General features: G+C 43.9%; 1 protein-coding gene across 2 annotated transcripts in view; it reads left to right on the forward strand.

Annotated features, from left to right (window-relative positions):
• Positions 1 to 8: 8 nt before the first annotated feature.
• SENP7 (SUMO specific peptidase 7) overlaps positions 9 to 27,650 on the forward strand; it is a 96,834-nt gene continuing 69,192 nt past the window's right edge. Inside the window, exons 1-4 of one of the 2 annotated variants that reach the window (XM_089652923.1) lie at positions 9 to 99; positions 10,353 to 10,441; positions 16,367 to 16,474; positions 17,036 to 17,118. In XM_089652923.1, coding sequence (XP_089509049.1) covers positions 10,379 to 10,441; positions 16,367 to 16,474; positions 17,036 to 17,118 — 254 coding nt within the window. In that variant the 5' untranslated portion in view covers positions 9 to 99; positions 10,353 to 10,378. Of the gene's footprint in view, positions 222 to 10,352; positions 10,442 to 16,366; positions 16,475 to 17,035; positions 17,119 to 27,650 lie in introns of both variants that reach the window. The other variant, XM_089652922.1, reaches the window with a different exon arrangement.

Below are 27,650 nucleotides of genomic sequence, written 5' to 3' on the forward strand. Positions count from 1 at the left end.
GTGTTATGCCTTCTGCTAGACGTCACGTCCGAGAGCCGAGGATGCTGAGCTGGGAGCAGCAGGAGGAGGAGGAGGGGGGAGATCTGTGAAGGGAGGCAGGTAAAGTTTGCACTGTGCTAATCGTCTGACATCCATAACAATCTGTGGGAGAGCTATGACTATCCGGAAGTAGCTGTACTACAGGGTGGAAGACGGTGACGTCGTTGGTCGATATTTGCAAGGTGGGAGCTTTCATCTCATTTGTGCTTCCGTGTTGTGTGTGTGGGGGGGATCTGCCATTGGGGGACATACAGGGATCAGCTCTATAAATAAATGCACATGTCTAGATGTGTGTGGGTGATGGTCCTTATATGTAAGTGTTGTACATCGAGCCTTATTCCGTCTATTGACAAAATCACTGCCCCCCTCACCCCCATAAAGCTCCTTCATACCATATCTGTTGATGTGCAAGGGCACATAGAAAACAATGGCTCTCCGTGTGCCCTCTTCACAGCACAACATTGTGTTTGGGTGGGTTGCAGTGCGCTGCTGTATTTTTACAAAACGCAGCTCATCATAACATGCATAGACTATAAATGGAATGTCATTTTGTTATATTTCAGTAAAGTTAAGGCCCCATGCACACTGGGCATAAAAAAGACCCCTCTATGGGCCCTTGGCATTCTTTTTTTCAGCCTGTAAACGCCCCTCTGTCAGTTTGTCTGCAAGCCTATAGGTGTTTACAGGCGTATTAGAAGAGGAGTGTTTATAGGCTGAAAAAACCCACATTACCAGCACATTCAGGAAGGGAGATTTTGGACAGAAAAAAACGCAGAACGCGCATAAACACTAAACACATTTAGGCATGTTTGTGTGTTAATTGCATTCCAATGGCTAGAATACATTTTCAACTGATGGTCTTTTCCTTCGTAAGGTGCCTGTAGCCTGGTCCAGACCAGTGCTTCCCCCCCACCCTGGGGGTAGGTTCCTGCCTAGTGGATGGCGAGAGCTCCTTAGGCTGGGAGCATTGTGTCACAACCATGGCCTAGTGTGCAGTCATAAGCATAATGTGCACCATTTTCTAATCCTGAAAGACCGTCTTGGACATGGCCCTCATCCTTGGAGTTTTTGCCCCCGGGAGCGAGTGTTGAACATTTGAGCCCACAACTGGACCCTGCACTCAATAAAAGCATCCTGTGTGATTTTTCATGCGGGTATTGGCCTCATTTGAGATGGTGATATCTGCCCAATTTCACTCCAGGCTTCTGAAGCTTATTGTGTTGACTGCTTGGGACAAACTCCCTAAGTCCTTGAACAGGCCCATATACCTACACTATATTGCCAAAAGGTATTGGGTTGCCTGCATTTACACACACATGAACTTTCATGGCACCCCAGTCTTAGTCCGTAGGGTTCAATATTGAGTTAGCCCGCCCTTTGCAGCTATAACAGCTTCAACTCTTCTGGGAAGGCTGTCCACAAGGTTTAGGAGTGTGTCTATGGGAATGTTTGATCATTCTTCCAGAACCGCATTCGTGAGGTCAGGCACTGATGTCAGACAAGAAGGCCTGGCTCGCAGTCTCTGCTCTAATTCATCCCAAAGGTGTTCTATCGGGTTGAGGTCAGGACTCTGTGCAGGCCATTCAAGTTCCTCCACCCCAAACACGCTCATCCATGTCTTTATGGACCTTGCTTTATGCTCTGGTGTGCAATCATGTTGGAACAGGAAGGGGCCATCCCCAAACTGTTCCCACAAAGTTGGGAGCATGAAATTGTTCAAAATGTCTTGGTATGCTGATGCCTTAAAGAGTTCCCTTCTTTGGAACTAAGGGGGCAAAGTCCAACCACTGAAAAACAACCCCACACCATAATCCCCCCTCCACCCAACTTTACATTTGGCACAATGCAGTCAGGCAAGTACCGTTCTCCTGCTAACTGCCAAACCCAAACACATCCATCGGATTGCCAGACAGAGAAGCTTGATTCGTCACTCCAGAGAACACGTCTCTGTCATTTTACGTGGCCTACCACTTTGTGGCTGTGTTGCTGTTGTTCCCAGTTGCTTCCACTTTGTTATAATAACACTAACAGTTGACCGTGGAATATTTAGTAGCAAGGAAATTTCACAGATGGACTTATTACACAGGTGACAACCTATCACGGTACCACGCTTTAATTAACTGAGCTCCTGAGAGCGACCCATTCTTTCACAAATGTTTGTAGAAGCAGTCTGTATGCCTAGGTGCTTGATTTTATACACATGTGGCCATGGAGGTGATTGGAACACCTGAATCCAATGATTTGGAGGGGTGTCCCAATACTTTTGGCAATATAGTGTAATGCAGGCCATAGACGGGGAGAAAAACGGCCGATTTTTCTTTTAAAAAACGAAAAATCGGTCGTTCAAGCGGCCGACGTTACCAGCAATGGTAAAAAAAATCGGCCGATTTTCATCCCGTCTACAGCCGGCAAAAAGTGTCCCTGCAGAGAGCTCTGCTATTTCTTTGACAGTTCTTTGACATTTATAGCGGTTGCAACAATGTATTATTTGTATCCATTTAGGATACAGATGTTTTTATCTGTATAACAAATAGAAACAAATAGATACAATGTTGCAACCTCTGTAAATGTCAAGGAACTGTCAGAAGAAATAGCGGAGCTCTCTGCAGGGACACTTTTTGCCGTACTGGAATTCCTCTTATTTTTCCTCCTCCTTCTCCTCTTCCGAAGGTCGGCAAAATTGGTCGCTTTTTTTTCCAACTTTACCGATAAAAAATATCTGCCAAAATACCGAAAAACGGCCGAACAAATAGCCCACTAACGATCCGAAAATCGGCCGATTTTATTTTCGGCCGAAAAATCGGCCGATTTTCGACCCATCTATGGCCTGCATAAGTCCCAAGGCCAGGATATCTCTGACTTGGTGGCTGGCCATGCCTGTGCTGGAATAGGTTGACTTTTCTCCTATTAACCTGGACAGTTCTCATGATGGATGCCAGCCTGTTGGGCTGGGGAGATGTTGTAGGGATGAAAATGGTCTAAGGGACATGGCAACTGATGGAGTCCAGACTTCCCATCAGCATTCTTGAACTGGGGGTCATTTTCCTATTACTGATGTGTTGGACCAACCAGTTTCAGGGGTGAACAACGAGGATTGGACCGCACCACAGCTGTGGCTTACCTCAGTCATCAGGACAACACCAGAAGCCATGAAGCCCTTCAAGAGGCAGACCTAATTTTAGCTTGGTTTGAAAGGCAGGTTCCAGCCTTTTCCACACTCACTGGTATTTTGTTATGGCTGATATACAGCCTTTCCCCCTTCCCATGGTAATGGATTTATCATTGACTGCTTCACAGGCCCAGGATGGAGGGAATTCTGAGCTGTAGCACCAAATTGGCCCAGGAAGACTTGGTACTCAGAAATTCTATGACTCATGAGAGACATTCTTCAGGCACTCTCAGTCCATCCAGATCTGCTGTGTCAAGGATCGGTCTACCATCCTTTACGATTAATGGCTTGGCTGTTGAAAGTCCTGTGAGATTGAAATCTGTCAGACTCCCTTATTCCTTGTCTGCTTAAAGTGAAACTACAATGTATTTGAGCTCCACAAACCAGAAGTGCTATTTAATTTATTTTTAATATTCAAAGCAAACTCCTCCATCCATCCATGTCTCCATGCTTTTTTTTTTGCTGAAAAATCACTTAGAAAAATACCCCCTATCATTTCCGGTCATGGCCATCTTGAAAAAGGGCAGATGAATCATATAGCAATTACGTCCTGGAATCCATCTGCCCTTTGCTCATGCAGACAGGCAGGAGGGTGTGCTTAGCTTAGAAAACCCCTTCTGAAGATTCCTGGGATGTATTACCTCATTTGCCTAGACATGGAAACTAAAGAAATGTAAGAAAACACAGTTTAAAACAAATATGATATACTTTCCTATGTATTTACTAATGATAGCAGCATGAGAATTCAGAATAGTCAATGTTAATTGATTGGGAAAGAGAAGTTCCCCTTTAAAGCTAGGAAATCTATCTCTCGCAAGCTCTTTCTTTGCACTTGGAAGGCATGGAATGTTTATTTTCAATAGTACGCCATGGGATGTATCTTGTCTTTTCTCCAATATGGCAGGGATGTTGACTTTGTATCTCCTCATGCCCGGGACATGTAGTTACGAGCGTCGGGCAGGTAGCATTTTTCAACCTTCAGCCCTGCTGCAGGCAAGCAGCAGGGCTTACCTGTCAGGTGGAAGCATTCCGGCGGCAGCGCTGCCGCCCGATTGCTTCCACACAACCCACGGTGCCAGCCAAGCACAGCCTACGGTGCCCCCCTGTCACAATCGCAAGATCGCCGCCACCAACATGCGACAATCTCACGACCGCAACCACCAATATGTCACGATCACGGCGTCGACCCCAGACCTTCTCACCAAACTCATGACCCAAGGACCCACCGATCTAAAACTGCGATGTGATGTGCGTAAAAATGCCACACCCAGCTGCACCCTACACAGCGATTTCCCAGCTAATGGATTTCAATCTGTGCCTGCAGCCTGGATGCGCTTGTTACTGGGTCAAGTTAATTACGCAACTGACCCTTACACTGCCACCACCCCTTTTTGTACAGAGAAAGGGGAAACTCTCTTTATCATATATACACTGTAATGGTTGAAAAGTCCTCTGTCCAATACGGTCACCGCAGGCCGATTGGGCAGAGGATTAAACAAACACAGTAGCGTCTCTTTTGAGGCAGGAATTCGTAAATTGCAATTAAGCGCTTTAGAAACAGTCTAACACTTTCAGAAAGAAAGATTTATTACTAAAAGAGTCAAACAGGCGCAATAAAATATTTACAGAAAAAGATGTAACTAAGATATATATATATATATATATATATATATATATATAGAAAACAGCATAGCACAGCAAAGAGTTAACAGGGAGAAGTTAATGGGTTAAGTTACTTGCCAGTACGCCTTGGTTTGTAAGCAGATCCACATTGCAGAGCGAAAGGGTCTCCCCAGGTGGTATATTGATGTTAAAATTGGGAGATGTGTTTAGTTTAACTTTTTAGGCGTGCTAGCCTGTGTTTTAAAGTCCCCCGGCAAGGGGGGGTGGCTCTGAGTACTGACCAATACTCTGTTTAGGGAGGGATCGTCGGGCGGACTCTGCATTAAAAATACATCTTCATAATCCATGATATGAAACATAGGGGACAAACTGACTCGAGGAATGTTCATTTAATTCTGTCACCTATGCTGGTAGGTTTTATGAGGTTACAACCTCTTTCAAGTCCGGGAGAAGCTGCCTTATCTCTGTTAGGAGGTGAGAGTTTACACAGGCTTTTGGACAGCCAGGCTATGCCCCTCTGGGGGGGCCTTTGTAGCTCTGGGCCCCCTGCTGCTCTAGCCTGCCAGCAACTTTTAACACACACACATCTGTCACTGTGCCTCTCAGGAAGGTAGGGGAAAGGAGAATAAAGAATAAATGAATACTTTTAATAAAAAGGGGGACTCTGCGTCCATTTCTGATGAGCAAGGTTGCTACACCCCCCACTTGCCAAGTGTCTGGCTCAGTGTGCGCCGGCATCTAGAGGGGAGGGAGGAGAGCGAATACGTCCGCTCCCCTCCTTTTCTTGTCCTGACCCGGAAGTGATGTTTGACGTCACTTCCAGCTCCCCATTCACAGATTTCCGGCCATTGAGACCGGGAAAGAATGTAATGCGGCGCAATGTGCACCGCATTACATTCAGGGGAGCACAGGGGAGACATGCAGGGTCTTTTAGACCTTAATAATGCTAAACTGATGACCTATAAGGGACTTTAAAAGGGTCGCCTATAAAAGTTATAGGGTACTGAAGTTTGTCGCCATTTTGCAAGCGCATGCAAATTTAAGGTTTGACATGTAGGATATCTATTTACTTGGTGGAACCTCATATTTTATATTTTACCAAAAAATAGGGTAATTTATTGCTTTTTTTGTGCCCTAAAATTAATTTTGTGTATTTTTTACTGAAATTTGCGGTAATATCATACGACATAAAAAATTGGAACTACCGCTATTTTAATCTCTAGGGTCTCTGATTTTAGAAAATATATAATATTTGGGGGTTTTATGTAATATTCAAGCCTAAAATTATTTTTTAAACGTGTGCAAAAAACACAAAAATGGCTCTGGCAGTGAAAGTGATAAAGGATAAGCCGGATACTCCCTTTCCCTGATGGGCACCAAATCGGTGCTCATTACACTGCAAGGTCTCTCCCCTCCCTGCTAGTCCCTGGGTGCGATGCTGGAGAGAAGCAGGGAGGGGAGGAAGAGATAAACAGCGCAATGTTAAAAAAATAAACGTTTAAGTCGCCATAAAGCCCCTTTTGTTTTTAAAAGTCCCAGACATTCCTAACAGCACCTCCGATTTAAATACGGTTTTGGTTAAAATTTTTTTTTTTTTTCTATCAGGACAAGTAGATTGTCATGAGGGACAAGTAAATTGTGGCACTGATTTAGTCCTTGGACAAGTATTTTTTTAAAAAATTTCCACACCCCTGAATATGGTCTGGAGCAGTATTTGGCCTTGAGCACCCTGATGGGTCAAGTCTCAGCATTGACCATTTTCATTCCCTGGTGAAGGCCTTTGTTCGGGGATGCTCCCATTGCTCCTCTTGTTCGGGGATGCTCACATTGGTCCTCTTGTTCGGGGATGCTCACATTGCTCCTCTTGTTCGGGGATGCTCCCATTGCTCCTCTTGTTCGGGGATGCTCACATTGCTCCTCCTATTAGGGGATGCTCACATTGCTCCTCTTGTTCGGGGATGCTCACATTGCTCCTCTTGTTTTTGTAAACCTGTCTTGCCTTGAGATCTACATGTGGTCCTGTCAGCTTTACAGAAGTCTCCCTTTGAGCCTATTTGGGATAATCTCCTGGCTGATCTTACTTGTAAGGTAGTTTTTCTTATGGCTATCACATCAGCGAGATGGGTCTCAGAACTGGTGGCTTTATCCTGTAAAGAAATTTTCCTTATTCTTCATAAAAACATGGTGGTTTTCATGCCTCAAGACTTTTTTTTTTCCTCCTAAGGTAGTTTTCTCTTTCCACCTTAATCAGAATATTGTCCTGATTTTTCTTTGTCCTGCTCCAAAGCACTACAAAGAGATCTCTCTACATTGTTTAGAAGAAGTGTGAGTTAAAGTGTTACTAAACTCACAACCGTAAAATCAGTCTGTGTATGCAGTAAAGAATGTTTGTTATAGTCACTGTGGAAGAGGTTAATCCTCTGCATTGTGTAAAAAGGCTGTTTGATCCTTTTTTCTCTGATCCTCCCCTTTTTCAAGCGACCACAACTTATCTCCACACTGAACCGTAGGCATGCACACGCTCCGTTTGGTGTGTATTGCTAGAGAGGTTTTTATTACTTGGGAGGCTGCATGTGATCATCACAGGGCCAATCAGCACTGTCCAGACAGAGGTTAGGGGATTTCCATTCTCCGAGAGCAGAAAGAAAACTCCTCCTACAAGCTTTAGTTAGTGGTGTGCTGGACACAGATGGAAGCCACAAGACTGCTCTAACTTCTGATGTGAACAGATATATAACAGTTTCTGTTTACTAAAATAATTGCATTTCCATGGTGTGTGTACTGTGGGAGACCAGATATAGATGATGCAAGGTCCTGGGTTTAGTAACACTTTATTCTCTTGGCCACTACAGCCATTAGAACAGCAATGGGCAAACTACGGCCCGCGGGCCGTATATGGCCCGGCGGACCTTTTAATCCGGCCCACGGAGCGTGATAAAAAAAAACACAGCCAGGGCAGGCAAACATTGGCTGTCAGGATGTGTGTAGGCGGGGCAGCGTGCCGAACGTGAAGGGAGCTAGGCTCCTCTCACAGTCCGCCCTGAAGACCGGAACCGCGCGGGAACACGGCGAGAGGAACGTGCGGAGCAAAGGTAAGTGAATTGACACAGGGGGGACTTGGCTTACTACTTGGGGGGGAATAATACTGTGGGGGATGAAATACTATATGAAGAATGAATTACTATGGGGGGATGAATTACTATAGTGGGATGAATTACTATAGGGGGGATGAATTACTATGGGGGATGAATTACTATATGGGGGATGAATTACTATATGGGGGATGAATTACTATATGGGGGATGAATTACACTATGGGGGATGAATTACACTATGGGGGATGAATTACTATATGGGGGATGAATTACTATGGGGGATGAATTACTATATGGGGGAAGAATTACTATGGGGGAAGAATTACTATGGGGGATGAATTACTATATGGGGGATGAATTACTATATGGGGGATGAATTACTATCTACTCTTGGTCCGGCCCCCGGGTCCAATATATGAACCCATTGCGGCCCTCAAGTCAAAACGTTTGCCCACCCCTGCATTAGAACCTTGGATTCTCTGTCTGTCTTGCCTGTGGGCTCTTTCAAGGGCTGTCTAGCATTTCATTTTACCATCTCTAGATGGATATGGAAGATTATCACTTTGTTTATGCCTTGAAGGTTAGGAATCCTCCTTTCCCTGTTAAGTTTCACTTGACTTGTTCAGTCTGTGCCTCTTGGGCTTATCAGTATCACACATCTGTTTCTCAGACTTGCAAAGTGTATGAACAAACCTCTGCTGACGCCAGCTTTGGCCGTAAGGTGCTTCAAGCTTCTGTTTGAGTTGCGAACCTGGTTTCCCTGTATTGGGCCGGTTCAGCTTTGTTTGCTGTGTTGCCCACCTCTGTTATATTGCTTTGGGATGTCCCATGGTCAAGATGTAAAGAAGCCTGTGTCCTGTACTATACTTTTGCGAAATAAGGATTTCTGACTTAGCTGTAAATTTTTTTTTTTTTTCCTCTCTGATTTCTTGCTACCCCTGGATGCATGGTTGGGATCTGCATACTAGGAATTGAAAGATATCTATCAGAAGTAGCCATCGCTATGTATGGGTATACCTGTTGTAGATTGGGCCACCTACTGCTGAAATACAGGCCCATGAAGAGCCTTCCTAGCAGTTTGCTTCTATTCCCTTCCTCATAAGCAGGTCCAGGCCTTCGCAAGCTACCATAAAAGCATATCTGAGGTCTAAATGTAAAATGATGTATTCATTTCCATGTTATATTTCAATAATTTCTAGCCTACTCTTATTACTTCTGTGATGCATATTTCCTATGCCCTGTGAGTAGGTGCTGCTGTGTCACACATTTCAGAGTCTGCCTTCTGAACTATGAGGGCTAGTTCACACTAGATGCAGTCCAGTGAGGTTTTTTTTTTTCTGTATCAAAAATGCGTGCACAGTGTCTTCCATGTATTCCATTGGCTTTAATTCACACTACTGCAGTCAGTTTCCAATGCAGAAAAAAAGTAGAACCTGCTGCATTTTTTCTGCACAGAACCATACTGGAACTGCATCAAAACTGCATTGGAACAGAGAGCGGTGGTGTTAACTGTAAGCAAAAATGTATCCGGAATGCATCCGGAGTGTGTTTTTGTGGGTGAACTGGCCCTCAAGGTTCTGAGAGGAGCAGTTTCAGGAGGCTGAGTCAGTATAGGAAATGCTGTTTGCAGGCAGCAAGGTACCTTTATTATATGTGGTTTAGAAATTGAAAGTAAACAGTAGAGGAGAAGGTGCAAAGCATGCAGGGAATCCAGGAAGTTGTTGAGAGAGATGGCAGACCGACAGAACTCGCAATTTATTGATTTATTGATTCAGCTAATATTGGATTGTCAACAATAACTATTGTTTGGGGATTACAGTGCTGATGGTAATATGCTGTGACCATAGGACTGCTTTAGGTGTTTTAGTGGAAGTTTTTGTGAAGGGAGCTAATATTGTAGTTCATGGTAACCTAAAGCTGAATTCCAGAAATTCAGCAACTTTGTAAAACTTGCAGGAGCACTATGAATTCTGTCCAACCAGGTGCCTGCTTCATGATGGATTTACACTCCAGACACTCTGGGCAGTGAGAGAGGAGAGAAGCATACAGAGCTGCTATGCCCGCCCCTTACCCTCTGCTGCCCATTCACAGAAGCCTTTGTATTATGTGAGCTCATTCACAAAACACAAAGTCTTCTGCGATTGGGAAGGAGGAGAGGAGGGGCAGGTATAGTAGCTGCACTGACTTTACACTTAAAGAAGCTGAGACCAGAATGTCTACGGTCTCAGTTTCCTTGGAGCTCCGGTGTAATCCAGAAGCTATCTGGTTGTAGCACAATAAACTAGATCTAAATAAAAGAGAGAGGTCCACCAGGTGGTAGGCATCTCATTTACCTTTGCTCATAGTGTGCCTGCAACTTTTGTCAAAGTTGCTGAATTCCCGGAGTTCATTAAAACAATGATTATCTTTTTTTTTATGTTTTACAGAATCATTTTTGAGAGGCAAAAGTGTTATGATGAATCCGCAGAATAAAGAATCATCACCAGGAAACCAGTCAAATAGAAATACACCTGGGGTATGTAACTACTGATAAGGATTTACATCTTTGACATATGAGATTTTACACTAATGATCTCTACTAAAAGCAAAACAAAAATTATTTATTTCAGGTACTTATATAGCGCCGTCAATTTATGCAGCGCTTTACATATATATGTACATTCACATCAGTCCCTAACCCTCAAGAGGTGTACAATCTAAAGTCCCTAACTCTCACATTCATATATATATACAGGTTAAACGCGGAAAATTAGAATATCGCGCAAAAGTTCATTTATTTCAGTAATACAAATTAAAAGGTGAAACTAATATATGAGATAGACTCATTAGATGCAAAGCAAGATAGTTCAAGCCGTGATTTGTCATAATTGTGATGATTATGGCTTACAGCTCATGAAAACCCCAAATTCACAATCTCAGAAAATTAGAATAATGTGAAAAGGTGCAATATTCTAGGCTCAAAGTGTCCCACTGTAATCAGCTAATTAAGCCATAACACCTGCAAAGTGTTCCTGAGCCTTTAAATCAGGGTTCCTCAAACTACGGCCCGCGGGCCACATGCGGCCCGCCGAGGACATTTATCTGGCCCGCCGGGCAGGGGCGTATCTGCCACGATGCCAGGGACTAGGGTTTGGCAGGGCGGGAGAGCTCATCAGGGCTCGGGCGGGAGGCTGGAGGGCGGGATCAGCAATTCTAGAACAGGGGAAGGTGGGCTCAGCTTATGAACCCTCACCACTCACCTGGCCTCTCTGCAGCCAGCTGGCCATCTATTCTGATCAGTGCATGCAACCGTCACGGCCGGAGGGCGGAGTCTAGAGCTGACCATGAAGAGGGGGAGCAAGAGAGGAGACTCAATCGCTGCATGTCGGTTTTTACGGCAACGGACCCTAGATGAGTGCAATAAATGATCGATCTCCTACCTCTCTCTTTCCCCCTCTCTCCTCTCTCTCTCTGCCCCCTTCTCTCTCTCCCCCCTCCTCTCCCCCTCCTCTCTCTCTCTCTCCCCTCCTCTATCCCCCCCTCCTCTCTCCCCCTCCTCTCTCTCCCCCGCCCCCTCCCCTCTCTCCCCCCTCCCCCTCCCCTCTCTCCCCCCTCCCCCTCCCCTCTCTCTCCCCCTCCCCTCTCTCTCCCCCTCCCCTCTCTCTCCCCTTCTCTCTCCCCCCTCCCCTCTCCCCCATTCCCTCTCCCCCCCCTCCCCCCTATCCCCCTCTCTCTCCCCCCTCCTCTCTCTCTCCCCCCTCTCTCTCTCCCCCCTCTCTCTCTCCCCCCTCTCTCTCCCCCTCCGCTCTCTCTCCCCCTCCGCTCTCTCTCCCCCTCCGCTCTCTCTCCCCCCCTCTCTCCCCCTCTCTCTCCCCCTTCCTCTCTCTCTCCCCCTCCTCTCTCTCTCCCCCTCCTCTCTCTCTCCCCCTCCTCTCTCTCTCCCCCTCCTCTCTCTCTCCCCCTCCTCTCTCTCCCCCCCTCCTCTCTCCCCCCCCCTCCTCTCTCTCCCCCCCCTCTCTCTCTCCCCCCCTCTCTCTCCCCCCCCTCTCTCTCTCCCTCCCCCTCCTCTCTCTCTCCCCCTCCCCCTCTCTCTCTCCCCCTCCCCCTCTCTCTCTCCCCCTCCCCCCCTCTCTCCCCCCTCCTCTCTCTCTCCCCCCCCTCCTCTCTCCCCCCCTCCTCTCTCTCTCCCCCCTCCTCTCTCTCTCCCCCCCTCCTCTCTCTCTCCCCCCCTCCTCTCTCTCTCCCCCCCTCCTCTCTCTCCCCCCTCCTCTCTCTCTCCCCCCTCCTCTCTCTCCCCCCTCCTCTCTCTCCCCCCTCCTCTCTCTCCCCCCTCCTCTCTCTCCCCCCTCCTCTCTCTCCCCCCTCCTCTCTCCCCCCTCCCCCCTCCTCTCCCCCTTCTCTCTGCACAGGTTGTGGTCATGTTTGGGCTGACAATCCCACACCAGTGGCTTATATCAACCCTACCAGGGTAGCACCAAGGGTCGTGCGATTCAGAAAAAGGGGCACCACATTCTGTCTGGGGCAGAATAGCATGTGCTGTCTTTGTCAGCAGTACATACAGAATTCCAGGTATAGGAAACTAGCATGGGGTTTTCCCTAGCCATCAGCAGCTTATACCGGCAGAGTGGTCCATGCATCACAAGACATTCTCGGAAATCTGCTGGCATTGGGGAGCTCTGGATATGGATCTACAGACTTCCAGGTTTTGCAACAAGTTAGCTTGTGTCCAGTTCAGGAGTCCCACTGACTGCATAGCCCAGGAGGGCTTGGTACACCAACATAGTGTGTCTGTCAGGGGACGCTCCTTGGATACTTCCATTCTGCTCAGAGCTATTGTCTTGGGTCCAATAATGTATCCTGCTTCACGATAGCTAGGATTGAAGGCTGGGCTATTGAAGCCCAGGTCTGCAAGGATTGGGGGAACATGGTTCATGTTTTTACGCACTGTTGAGCGCCAGGAAGCTGGCTTCAGGGAGCTTCCATTATAAGACCTGAGGTGATTGTAGCCGTATTAGTGCACTTGCGACAGAAACAATTGAGTACTGACGTGATACTTTTTTTATTTGCACTAACATAATTTTGAGGACAAGCTTTCGGGGTATGTCCCCTTCTTCATGGTCCAGGCAGTACTACTCCTACTACTTTCTATTACAAGACCATTTTGGTTCAGATTTCGGCTCTATCCATTTTTCCCAGAGATTGTTTCTCACTCCTTGATTCGTACTTCGTAAAAGATGGAACACGGATGGTCATGTCCGTCATGCCACCCGAGTGTCCTTGGGACTTGAACTTGATCTTGGTTGTTCTTGAGGAGGCCAGCTTTTGAGCCAATTCAATAAATTTAATCTCTTGATGCGGAAGGTGGCTTATTTCATTACTGTCACTTCAGCAGGAAGAATGTAAGCTGGCAGCCCTTTCAAGTAGGGAGCCGTTCTTGGTCTTAAAAAATTATACGGTAATGCGTCCTCGTCTATCTTCTTGCCTAGAGTGGTTTTTGGTTTTCACTTAAAATCAGAACAGTATCTCGCCTTTCTTATTTTCCTAGTCCACAGTCAGCAGGGGAAAGATCACTGTATACTCTGAATGTACTTTGGATGGTCATGCGGCACAGGTCAGGATTCCTGGTTTGTGCTGCCAGAATGGCCCAGAAAGGGCAAGCGGCTTCTAGGTCAACTATTTATTTCTCAATGGATTCACCAGTTAATCATTCAAGCCTATGTTTTGAAGGATAAGTTTCTACCCTTTTGGGTGAGAGCATACTCTACCTGGAGTGTGAGGGCATTTTGGGGTGATCCGCCATCAGGCATCAGTTGCTCAGGTTTGCAAGGCCACTACATGGGCTTTGGTTCACACACTCACAAGGTTGTACCAGGTGGATGTCAGAGCCGCAGAGGATTCTGCCTTTGGCCACAACGCTTTGCGAGCTGCTGAGTAGGTCTTGTGGGATTGTTGACGGTGGCTATCATAGTGTCACCCTCCCCTCCAAAATTTCTTTATTGCTTTGGGCAGGGTGGATTTGATTTAAATCAAACTGATTTAAATGACGATTTATATCACTAGTCAGTAAGGTTTGATTTAAATCCTAGTTTTCTACATAAAGGCTAATTCTTGCTGGTATAACTTTAATATGCAAGTAGATGTAGATTTTTAGAATAACAACTTTTCATATTCGTTTTTTTATCCCCAGTTTAAAAGGTTAATCATTCGTATTTGGACAACTCTTCTGTTGTACTTAGGAAGGAGAAAAATAATCATTACCTTAATAATAACAATTTAAATAGATTTATTCAACTGAAACAATAACATTCCAGCATATGTTATTTGCTTAAACAAACATCCATGTTTGTTAACTAATTTGGCTAAACAAAATATATATATTTTAAGAAACTTAGACTGTCAGCCCCTTCCTCCTCACACTTAGTTTCACTTTCTTCTTGTGCAGATCTATTCCACTCCAAACAATCAGAAAAATATTGTTTCTATTCTATTCACTGAACTTCTTGAAATTTAGCACTGAAGGGGTTGATTCTGTATTCATAGGTTTGTAGAAGTTAGGATTAAGGTCTTTTTCTTAACTCTGTTCATGTTATAACATTTTTGCTGTGAAGAAGAGGCATGTGATCTCCGCTGAGTCAAATTCAGTTTTGAGAACTGCAAAAGTAAACCAACCATCTGTGATAATATCTTGTAGGCAGAGAAACTGCCCAATAATCTTTCAAAATCCTCTGGAAGAGCATGACATTGTGAATGGATTAGTGGAATTTATTTACCAAAAAAATTTAACATATACAGCCTTATTCTACATAATTAAAAAACTAATCTTTATTTCATGATGGAATAACCTTTGGATGGTAATATATTTTCCTCAAAAGGCAATTTATTTAAAAAAATCCGATTTTAAATCAAAAAAATTTGACTTAAAAAAAATCCGATTTTTTTTTTTTCTTTTAAATCATTGATTTTTATCCACCCTGGCTTTGGGACATCCCAAAAAATTGGATATTTCATACATACTTACCTGTAAAATCCATTTCTTGGAGGTCCCTCCCCTCTTTCTGGAATTTCATTGATTGCTACAAAGGCTGAAGTACTGCCTGTGAATGGGGGTGGGGGGTTATATAGAGGACGACTTTCTCTCTGATTTGGTCAGTCAGTGTCCATTTACCTACAGGTGGCATATGACCCACACATTCATGAATAGCCTGCTCTGTGTCCCGTGATGTACTCCAAGAATTGGATTTTACAGGTAAGTATGTAGAAAAATATCCAATTTTTTTTCTGCAAAAACACTGCTGCTCCTGGACACACTGGCAGCAGGGAAGGGGGGGTTGTGCCTCTAATCGCCCTGCCTCTAAACATCGGCTAGCATGTAGGGGAGGCAGAAATAAAAAATGACAGGACAACCCCTGTTAGTTTCACCTGATTTCTTGGAATCAGCCAGAACTGTACCAGTGTATGGCTAGCGTAGGAAACTGATTTACAATGCAGGCTTGATTGTAAAGCTATTTTTGTATTAAAATATTAAACATGTCATACTTATCTGCTCTGTGCAGTGATATTTCACAGAGCAGCATTGATCCTTCTCTTCTGGGGTCCCTCACCAGCCTTCCTGGCTCCACCTCTTCGGCGAGTGCCCCCATAGAAAGCTGATTTTTTTGCATGTGTGCAAACCCAACTTGGAGCTGCCCTCCGCTCTCTGTTCACTGGTTTTGACTGACAAAAGCAGGAGCCAAGCCTGTGAGAGCTGGGAGAGGGGAGAGTAGCTGCTGCAGAAGTACACAGCGCTGGACCGAGATCAGGCTCAAGTGAGTATTTAGGGGGGTTGTGAGAGAGCTACTCCTTAAAAGGTTTTTTACCTTAATGCAGAGAATTAAGGTAAAACATTTTTTACCTTTGCAACCACTTTAAAATGGAACTAAATGCATAGATACTTACACCCTCTTGCACTAGCATCTTCTCCTGTGTGCAGTTTTTTGTGCCTCTTCATTGGCTGCTGGTTCAGGATGACGTCACTTTTACACATACATACACGAGCTAGTCACCTCTACACACAGGATTGGGCTGGCCACTGAAGGCTGGGCTGCAAATGCGGAGCTCAGCTTACATTCCAATGATTGCTGTGAGCAGGCATGTAGGTGTAGCTTATTGCAGACATTGCTTGCCTCTTCTGTAATAAAAAGACTCCCTGCTCACAGTGAGTTACAGTGGGACTTTAGTTCCGTTTTAAGTAAGTCAGGAGTTCCAGCTTCACTGACTGCATGCTTGTTCTGCATCAGTGACTCACTCAGCTGTGTATATTTACAAAACAGAGGACACTTGCAATTCCAATATTGCAGTTCTAACATATTGCCTTTAGTAATTGTACATTAATGCACATTTTCTATAACTTTCTACTGGATTTTTCTTATGTGTTTTAGCTCCTTTTAGGTTTAACCTAAATTTTGTTTTATTTATATGATAGTTTAAGATTCCAAAGAAAAAATCTGATGATTGGTGTGAGGACATCCCAGTAACATCTCCATTATCAAGACTGCAAGATGATAACTTCAGAAATGTTACTTGCCGAAGGGTAATGCACAGTGCAAATACTGTGTAGAATGTTTTACTGACAATAGTTGAACACTTTGTAAATACAGCTTGATGATAGTATGTACTTATTGCTCTGTATAATTAGTAGAGGTAGTGAGTTTGTTTGCTTAGTTTTATCTTTGTAGTACATTTCAATGATTTGCACAAGCACAGAATTGACATTTAAGTCCATACAGTATGAACATACAGATGTTATTTGTGTCTGTCATAAACTAGTCAGAACTTCTAATTAATCTAATCTTGATTAGTTGTCACAGTGGTCACGTGATCAGGAGCCGGTTTGTCCTGCTTCTGATTGTCAGTGTGCGCTGTATTTGGCAGCTCAATCTCTGTGCTGTGAGCACGTTCAGCACAGAAACATCGTTCACCCAGTGACGCATATATGCGCCCTGTGGGCGTTAAAGCCCACCATGTTGACGCCACACATATATGTTATGCTGACGGCAACAGGTTAAAAGAAAAGTAGCCAGGTTGCAGTTGTATTTGCAGTTGGTGTTGATACTTATTGTTACTTATGTATGCATGTATGTTTGTTTTACAGAAGGCATGTGGTTCGTCTTACGAAGATTATAATGTACCAAGAAATAAGCGCTCCCATGCATATTTTTCATTGAGGCTTGACAGGTATAAATACTTTTTTTAGTACATAGATTTTCTTACAAAGGTACCAGACAATTTCATAACATTTAGTTTGTTTATTGGCATAAAATTTTCCTACAAATATCTCTTAAAAAAATTCAAACTATCCTTGACAGAAATACCATGAAGGGGTGCAGGAGTGAACTTGGGTCCACAGTCATTATAAATGTACTTGTGGTCTGTTGTATCTTGTAACCTAGCGTAGAATTACAAGTTCAGGTATCTGCACATGATACTTTTTTTTTTTTTTTTTTTAATGAAAACAGCAGAACCAGACCACTCGCACCTCCCCATTGGCCACTAAGTGTGATAGGCACCCTTACAACTCATTAGAACGGGATGAAGGTGGCAGGACACAGCGTGACCATGCAAGGTTCCATAGTAGAGCACTTGGGCATTTGGAGGTGCTTATCATGTAACCTTACGGCCAAGTTGTAAACTGCAGCTAGAACACAGGTTGTACTCCAACCAGTGTTTTTTTTTTTTTGTAGAGTGTGAAAAATGTACTGCTATGTTTGCTCTCATTTAAGAGATCTGCCATAACCCAGGCAACACAACAATTGGAAAGGAGAAATCACACAGACAGCAGTACAAAAAAAAAAAAAAAATTAAGAAAAGTCAAAACCTTTGACCAATTTCTCCAAAACTGTTTTTTCTATTTTCTGGCTTTGTACTGGGAATATTGGCCCTTGATTCCACTTGAAAGCAATTGGTAAGCTGCTAATTGTCCAGGAGGTTTAGACAGTTTACCTTCGTTTGAGTTTTACATGATCCAGCTGTCAGAGAGTTTTGGGAGGAAAGTATTGCAATTATCAAAGACCTAGCAAGATACTGTTGTAAAGCATCAATATGTAGAGCATGCTGTGCATGCCCCAGGATATTTACGGATGTGCTTAAAAGTTTGAATACCCTTGGAGAATTGGTAATAAGCAATAAAGTATGTACCATTTTTTTAAAAGAAAAACATGATGAGCAGGCAGAACACATTTCTTTTATTTCTTATGGAATTCATATTCAACTGTACGTCATAACAGAATGGAACAATCATAAATTAAAATGTGACAAGTAAACAAATTAAATGACCCCTGTTCAAAAGTCTTGTTCTTATTATGGTGTATTGCCCCCTTTACCATCAATGACCGTGTGCAGTCTTTTGTGATAGTTGTCTATGAGGCCCCGAATTTTTGTAGATGATATAGCTGCCCATTCGTTTTAGCAAAATGCCTCCAGGTCATGCAAAGGCTTTAGTCATGTTGCATGAACCGCACGTTTGAGATCTCCCCATAGATATGAGTGGCTCGATGATATTGAGTTAAGGAGAGTGTGATAACCACTCCAGAACCTTCACTTTTTTCTTTTGTAACAACTGGAGAGTCAACTTGGCTTTGTGCTTAGGGTCATTGTCATGCCGTAAAGTCCAAGAGTGTACCATGCGCAGCTTTTGTGCAGAAGAATGCGTATTATTTGCCAGTATTTTCTGATAACATGCTGCATTCATCTTGCTATCAATTTTCACAAGATTCCCCATGCCTTTTTAGAGCTCACAAACATCCCAGACATCAGTGAGCCACCACCATGCTTCACAGTGGGGATGGTATTCTTGTTTCTAAAGGTCTTGTAGACCCCTCTCCAAACATTGCGCTTATGGTTGCGAGCAAAAAGCTCTATTTGGTCTGATACACAGACACTAATTGCAATTTAAAAAGCCTCAGATATGGTAAATTAACCTTTAATTGCCATTTTAACCTGTGTGTGTCATCTTGTGTGTCTGTACCAAGGCCAAACATTCCGGGGGATGTAAACTGTTCATCAGGGTCATCTGGGTAATTTCAGTTATCATTAGGATTTCATAGGGAGCCAAACAGCTATGTGATTATGGCTTCATATGATCACTATCCTTAAATAAAAGACATAATTTTGGCATGATGAGTCATATTTTCAGTATCAATGCCAACATGTCTCGATTTCTGCCAGGGCATGCAATCTTTTGAGCACAACTGTAAGGAACTGTGGGAGGATATGTAATAGCATGTATTAAATTAGCATAAAGAATAATTGTTTCCTTCCCAGGCTTCACACACTGCTTAGTGTCTGAGCAGCCAAGTACCAGGCCAAGCACTGTCCTGTGGGAATGGGAAGTGGGCATACATAGCCCTAAGTGGGTTTAGTCAGTGTAACACTTGACATGAAAATGTATGGGTTTTGGGGTAAGGAAGCTGAAAGGGAAAGGTGAATAAAGACTTGTAGACCTTGCTATGAAGTGAACCTTTTACGTTGCCTAGCACAGACTCACTTTAAAGACTAAGTTTACTATCTGAGTATTCAAAAGTTTCAGAGACTAATTCTATCTCAACTGGTGCCACTGCCCTTAGCAATCAGTAAGCTCCCATCTTTCATTTTTTTTTATAGCTTAGTAAATGAAAATGTATTGGCTGTGCTGCAATTGAGACAAAGGTTGTCTTAGACCAGTGATGGCGAACCTTTTTGAGCCCGAGTGCCCAAACTGCAACCCAAAACCAACTTATTTCTTTCAAAGTGCCAACACTGCAATGAAACCTGAATATCGAGCTTTTGGTTTAGAAAAAACAACTCGTACAGTAGTGCAAACTAATTAACAGTACAGGGATGACCAGAGACTGCGGACAGTACAGGGATGACCAGAGACTGCGGACACAGTACAGGGATGACCAGAGACTGCGGACACAGTACAGGGATGACCAGAGACTGCGGACACAGTACAGGGATGACCAGAGACTGCGGACACAGTACAGGGATGACCAGAGACTGCGGACACAGTACAGGGATGACCAGAGACTGCGGACACAGTACAGGGATGACCAGAGACTGCGGACACAGTACAGGGATGACCAGAGACTGCGGACACAGTACAGGGATGACCAGAGACTGCGGACACAGTACAGGGATGACCAGAGACTGCGGACACAGTACAGGGATGACCAGAGACTGCGGACACGGTACAGGAGATGACCAGAGACTGCGGACACGGTACAGGAGATGACCAGAGACTGCGGACACGGTACAGGGATGACCAGAGACTGCGGACACGGTACAGGGATGACCAGAGACTGCAGACACGGTACAGGGGATGACCAGAGACTGCAGACACAGTACAGGGATGACCAGAGACTGCAGACACAGTACAGGGATGACCAGAGACTGCAGACACAGTACAGGGATGACCAGAGACTGCAGACACAGTACAGGGATGACCAGAGACTGCAGACACAGTACAGGGATGACCAGAGACTGCAGACACAGTACAGGGATGACCAGAGACTGCAGACACAGTACAGGGATGACCAGAGACTGCAGACACAGTACAGGGATGACCAGAGACTGCAGACACAGTACAGGGATGACCAGAGACTGCGGACAGCACAGGGGATGACCAGAGACTGCGGACAGCACAGGGGATGACCAGAGACTGCGGACAGCACAGGGGATGACCAGAGACTGCGGACAGCACAGGGATGACCAGAGACTGCGGACAGCACAGGGATGACCAGAGACTGCGGACAGCACAGGGATGACCAGAGACTGCGGACAGTACAGGGATGACCAGAGACTGCGGACACAGTACAGGGATGACCAGAGACTGCGGACACGGTACAGGAGATGACCAGAGACTGCGGACACGGTACAGGGATGACCAGAGACTGCAGACACGGTACAGGGATGACCAGAGACTGCGGACACGGTACAGGAGATGACCAGAGACTGCGGACACGGTACAGGGATGACCAGAGACTGCAGACACGGTACAGGGATGACCAGAGACTGCAGACACGGTACAGGGATGACCAGAGACTGCAGACACAGTACAGGGATGACCAGAGACTGCAGACACAGTACAGGGATGACCAGAGACTGCAGACACAGTACAGGGATGACCAGAGACTGCAGACACAGTACAGGGATGACCAGAGACTGCAGACACAGTACAGGGATGACCAGAGACTGCAGACACAGTACAGGGATGACCAGAGACTGCAGACACAGTACAGGGATGACCAGAGACTGCGGACAGCACAGGGGATGACCAGAGACTGCGGACAGCACAGGGGATGACCAGAGACTGCGGACAGCACAGGGGATGACCAGAGACTGCGGACAGCACAGGGATGACCAGAGACTGCGGACAGCACAGGGATGACCAGAGACTGCGGACAGCACAGGGATGACCAGAGACTGCGGACAGTACAGGGATGACCAGAGACTGCGGACAGTACAGGGATGACCAGAGACTGCGGAAAGCACAGGGATGACCAGAGACTGCGGACAGTACAGATGACTGCTGACCTTTGGGGAGGGAGGGGGAGCGGGTACCTGAATTTGACAGGTACCCGCTCTTACTTCCGCAGGGTTTTTTTTTTATCTTACCTGTTCCTTTATCCAGCCGCGCGCTGTCTTCCCGGCTTCTGTAGTGTGGGCGCTCGTCGGACAGCCGGATGCCCAGTGCGCATGCGCGAGAAGCGCTGCGCTTTGTGATTGGTCCGGCGGCTTCTGGGATCTGTCATGTGTCCCAGGTACCGCCTTACCATTCACAAAGAGCACTGCTTCTTGCGCATGCGCACTTGGGACCCGGCTGTCATGCACACTACAGAAACCGGGAAGACAGCGCGCCGCTGGATAGAGGGACAGGTACGGTCCCACTGCAGAGCTGAGCGGCCGGCCCGGTATTCTGACACGGCCGCGGTGGAAATACCGGACCGGCCGCTCTATATTCGCTCCATAAGACGCACTGACATTTTCCCCCCTTTTTTGGGGGAAAAAAGTGCGTCTTATGGAGCGAAAAATACGGTATTCTCCTGGCGTGCCCACAGATAAGGCTCGGCGTGCCGGCTGTGGCACGCGTGCCACGGGTTCGCCATCACTGTCTTAGACACTTTTTTTTCCTCTGTGAGGTCCAAGTAGACTATAAAATACACTGTCCAATTTAGTAAAATGTTGCTAAATGTAGCTGGAATACCTGATGGCTATTTAAGCCACCCCAAAACCTGGCTAAATAAAACTCCATCATTGCAGTGTTGCATCCTGGATAATGGGAAGGATGCAAAATCTTTTGGCCACTCGCCCCCGTGTTAAAATGTTGTGCGCATACAGTACACTCTTTTACCCTTCCCTCATTTTAATGTACTTGGACCTCTTATATGTATAGCCTATTTTACTCCAAAAAGTAAACTTAGATTTTAAAGCATAGTCCACCCTTCTAAATGTTTCATGTTACACCTTTCAGCATCTAACATGAAACATGGTCTTATTTCCCAGCTCCCCACCTTCAAACGCCTCCCCTTCATCCTTACTTGAAGTGGGGGATTCTTCTCCCTGAACACACCTGTTTTCGTTTGAATATGAAGTGGCTGTGCATGGCTCTGTCCACAAATATGCGGCATCCATTTACAGATATATTTCCAGTGTCTGTGGCAGAGGAAATCCTAGATCTCAGTGGAGCAAAAGTGCAGTGATGTCACGACTCTTAGTAGAGTTATTTACTAAAACTGGAGAGTGCAAAATCTGATTCAACTCTGCATAGAAACCAATCGGCTTCCAGGTTTTATTGTCACGGCTTAATTGAACAAGCTGAAGTTGATTGGCTACTATGATGCACAGCTGCATCAAATTCTGAGTTCACCAGTTTTAGTAAATATACCCTTTTTAGTCTACTGTTTACTTCTTCCAGCCCAATGTCCATACATGCATATATACCTGGGGCTGGAGGTCTGCCTGTGTAGTCTGTCTGTGTATTGCATCTGCAGTGCACTGATTGCGGTTGCAATGCTCTGTGGTTGCAGGCTCCAGTGCAAAATGCATTTATTATGCACATTTTTTAAATTCTGTTAACCACTTTCCATCTGCCCTATTGCAGTTTTACTGCTACAGCATGGCTTTCCTGTGCAAAATCAATCAAAAAAAAAAGTAATTTTGCACTTCCGCCACATGGGCACGCACCGCAGGAGAAAATCTTTTCCTGTGAACTGTCACAGTACAAAACGATCTACAGGCCCCGGCGAGCAGTTGCTTGCCCAGTACCTGTAGATTGTCAGTGAGGGAGGAAGAACAGTGCTATAGCTATGTTTACATAGTATTGTTTTGACAGGTAAAAGTCATGAATGGTTTCTCTGCAGAGCAAAGAAAACAATCCATCACTTCCTATAGTAATAACACCACCTAGTGTACACCAAGCACATAGCTAGGCACACACTTAACCCTTTGATCACCCTAGATGTTAACCCCTTACCAGCCAGTATCATTAGTACAGTGTCAGTGCATATTTTTAGCACTGATCACTGTATTAGTTTCACTGGTTCCCGCAAAGTGTCCGTGTTAAAATGTCCGCTTCAATATTGCAGTCCCGCTGTAATTCGCTGATGGCCGCCATTACTAGTATAAAAAAAAGCCACTATATGTACCGTGGTTTGTAGACGCTATAACTTTTCTGCAAACTAAACAATATACAATTTTTGGGATTTTTTCTTTTTTACCAAAAATACAGTTAAGTCCATATATATCTGGACACAGGCTTAATTTTCATACTTTTGGCTCTGTATGCCACCAAAATAAATTAAAAATAAACAATCCAAATGAATATGAAATGCAGACTTTCAGCTTTAATTTAAGGGGCTGAACATAAATATCAAGTACTAATTTTAGGAACTGCAACCATTTTTATACACAGTCCCTCCATTTTCAGGGGCTCAAATGTAATTGGACAAATGAATATAATCATAAATAAAATGTTTATTTTTAATACTTTGTTGAGAATCCTTTGCTGGCAATGACTGCCTGAAGTCTGGAACCCATGGAAATGACCAAAGACTGGGTTTCTTCCTTTCTGAATCTAACTGCAGCTGTCTTCAGTTGTTCTTTGTTTGTGGGTCTTCCTGCCTTTAGTTTTGCCTTCAACAAGTGAAATGCATACTCAATTGGGTTGAGATCAGGTGGTTGACTTGGCCATAGGAGAATATTCCACTTCTTTTCCTTCAAAAGCTCCTGGATTGATTTTGCAGTATGTTTTGGATCATTGTCCACGTGTACTGTGAAGCACCGTCCAATCAACTTTGCTGCATTTGGCTGAATTTAGGCTGACATTATATCTCTAAACACTGCAGAATTCATCCGGCTGCTTCTGTCTTCTGTCACATCATCAATAAACACCAAGGACCCAGTTCCACTCAAAGACATTCATGCCCATGCCATCACACTGCCTCCACCATGTTTTACTGATGATGTGTGTGCTTTGGATCATGAGCTGTTCCAAGCCTTCTCCGTACTTTTTACTTCCTGTCATTCTGGTACAAATTAATCTTCGTTTCATCTATCCAAAGAATGCTTTTCCAGAACTGGGCTGGCTTTTTTTAGATGGTTTTTGACAAAGTCTAATCTGGCTTTTCTATTCTTCTGGCTTATGAATGGTTTGCACCTTGTGGTGAACCCCCTGTATTTGCTCTCGTGAAGTCTTCTCTTGATTGTAGACTTTGACAATGATACGCCCACCTTCTGGAGAGTGTCTTTCACTTCACATTCACAGTATTTGGATGTTGTGAATGGATTTTTCTTTACCATAGAGAGGATCCTGCGATCATCCACCACTGTTGTCTTCCAAGGACACCCATGCCTTTTTTTTGCTGAGCTCACCAGTGGGACCTTCTTTCCTCAGAATATACCAAACTGTTGATTTGGCCACTCCTAATGTTGCTGCTGTCTCTCTGATGGATTTCTTTAGTTTTTGAAGCCTTAAAATGGCCTGTTTCACTTGCATGGACAGCTCCTTGAAAAGGGGGGGGGGGGCTACTTTTAAGAGCTGTAATTCCTAAACCCTACCTCCAATTTGGATGCACTTTCAGCCCATATCCATTATATAACTATAGCTTGAATATGTTTTGGTAAATACCCCAGAAAAACTACAGTTGTGCCTATGTCCAAATATATATGGACCTAACTGTATGTAGCAGAATACATTTTGGTCTAAATTTCATAAAGAAATTTGGTTTTTAACATTTTTTTATTAAATGTGTTTTTTTTTTAAGTGTTGGTCTTTTTTTGTTTATAGCGCAAAAAGCAAAATCCGCAGAGGTGATCAAATAGCAACAAAAGAGATCTCTATTTGTGGGGGAAAAAAAAGACAAATTTATTTGAGTGCAGCATTGCATGACCGCACAGTTGTCAAAGTAATGCAGCGCCGTGTTGCAAAAAATGGCCTGGTCAGGAAGGGGTGTAAATCTTCAGGAGGGCAAGTGGTTAATGTGGGTACATTTATTACATTTTAGCAAAAAGTGAAATATACCTTTTTAATGCTTGTATTATAAACATCTATTTCATTTAATAAGACATATCATTGTTATGTCAGAAAATTAGATAAATAATGTTGGCCTTAGTAGTTTATCAGATTTTTTTGTTTGCTATAAGCAACAGTTATTTACTCAGCTCCAGTTTTCATACATCTGGCCAAATGTTTTAAATATATACTTACAGTGTATGTTATGTGCTTTAAAGTGATTCTGTTAACAAATAAGCTGCTGTAAGGCCTCATGCACACGGATGTCTACAGGCATAAAGTAAGCTAGGGTAAAAAACAGCATTTTCCCATACCAGGGGAACCACAGGTGGGGTGTGACCAAAGATGTGAATGATTTACTCCCCCTGTACTCATGTAAATGCTGATGTTTCTGTGCATCGGTGTTTACCTGTGCATGTGTGTGTGACATGTATTCTGAGGGTGGCTCCCCGGGTGCAGGAAACATTGTGTTTTCCTGTGCCAGGGGAGCTGTATTCAGGAAGTTACCTGCTGCTCTCCAGGCATAGGAAAATGCTGTATTTTTTTAAATTAGGCATTTTATGGCTACAAACATCTGTGTGCATTTAGCCTTAAGTACAGGCATCTAGGGGGCATGTACTCATATGTGGAACCTTTCGGTGTCCCTGCTCTGCAGTGTTCATTTTGACTTCAGATTTCAATTTAGATTTAGTCTTAGTCTTTTGACTAAAATACCATTAACACTATTGACTATAGTTGACTAAAATAGTGTTAATTTAATTGACAAAAATATTTTTGTCGATCAACTTAACAATGCAATGCCATGCCTTTCTGATAAGACAAAGCTTCAGCACTAGATCCCTGGGCCTTTTTATAACTGTAAGCAGTTTTTTTTTTCTTGTGGTTAAAGCGACAACTGGAGGTTGTTCTTTTGCAAGTATAGATTTGTATTTATCTACACAATAAAAAAAAAATAAACCTGTTTTATATATCTATTATATTCACAAAATAACAGGCAACCCAAAATTATCCTGATGGATATCCTAAGAAGTGGTGAAGGGATACAGGCTGCACATAAAAATATTTCTGATTCAGTTTCTTGTAATGATGGAAAATTTCAGATTAATCCTGTTTCATCAGCTTCCTATATACACCCCCCAGCACCAGCAAATTTGTGTTTGCCCAGGTATAGTATTATTTAGAACGAGGCCTAGACATTATTCAGCTAAACATATAAAAGTGTGTTTGTTCATATAAAATCGTTTTGGCTAATGATGGCTGACATAAGTTTTGTTATTTACAGATGTTTAAAGGCATAGTTCATCTTCTTTATAAAAGCTGCCTATGTAGATAAAGAGTGTCTGTAGATAAAAACAATATAAACAATGGTGTGCAGCGCTAAAAGATAAAATCAAAAAAAGGTATATAAACCTGGCGTAGAGTCATAAAATATTCACAAATTCACAATCATATATAAAAAAGACATATAAAAGTTCGTAGATAAAAACAGACTGTACAGCTTTGACTAAAGTTGAATTATACCTTTTAGGCACACGTTTGTCAAATTAGTTCATACTTTTTTTAGAATCCATTCTTGGCAAATACGATAGACTCTGCCCTACAGTTACTATCAACTAGCCCATCTCCTGACAAGTATGTTTTCCACTTATTTTTTATCCATTCCCTTCATAAAAGACTTTACAAGCACTGTGTTCCAAAGTATATGGCTTTCCAAGCACTGTGTTCAGTAATAGTGCTTGCTTTGGTGCAGTCTTCACAGACTCCTCTCTGGTTGGTTGAGCTATTTTAAATAGGAAACAACTGATACATTTTTGAGGATTGAGAGTCATTTGAAGACAAGGTAAACAGAACTGTATCTCTCAGTTCATATTTTGTAGGAGCAGACCGTGTTCTTTAATTTTAATGTTTTACATATGGCATAGTTATTAAGAGGCTATCCGCATACACAACAATGGTCCTGACAGGCTGGTTACACACAAAGCGAGTGAGCAACAAGAATTCCATTTGACAAATGGTGCTGTGTGTGTGTTTATAAGCATGCACTCATATGTAGAGAAGTGGTGTTGAGTGTTTATAGAGTAAGTATTGCGTAAGTACAGATCCTGAAATTATTTATAATGTTGTGTAAGGTCCACTGTCTATGTATATATTGGGGAAGTTATAGCTGTAGGAAGTGCAAAGGGCAAAGTAAACGCATAGTTTGATCTGCATTAAAAATAAA

Source organism: Staurois parvus, unplaced genomic scaffold (genome assembly GCF_062004578.1).
Source record: "Staurois parvus isolate SC_StPar_1 unplaced genomic scaffold, SC_StPar_1.0 ptg000696l, whole genome shotgun sequence".
Taxonomy (NCBI): domain Eukaryota; kingdom Metazoa; phylum Chordata; class Amphibia; order Anura; family Ranidae; genus Staurois; species Staurois parvus.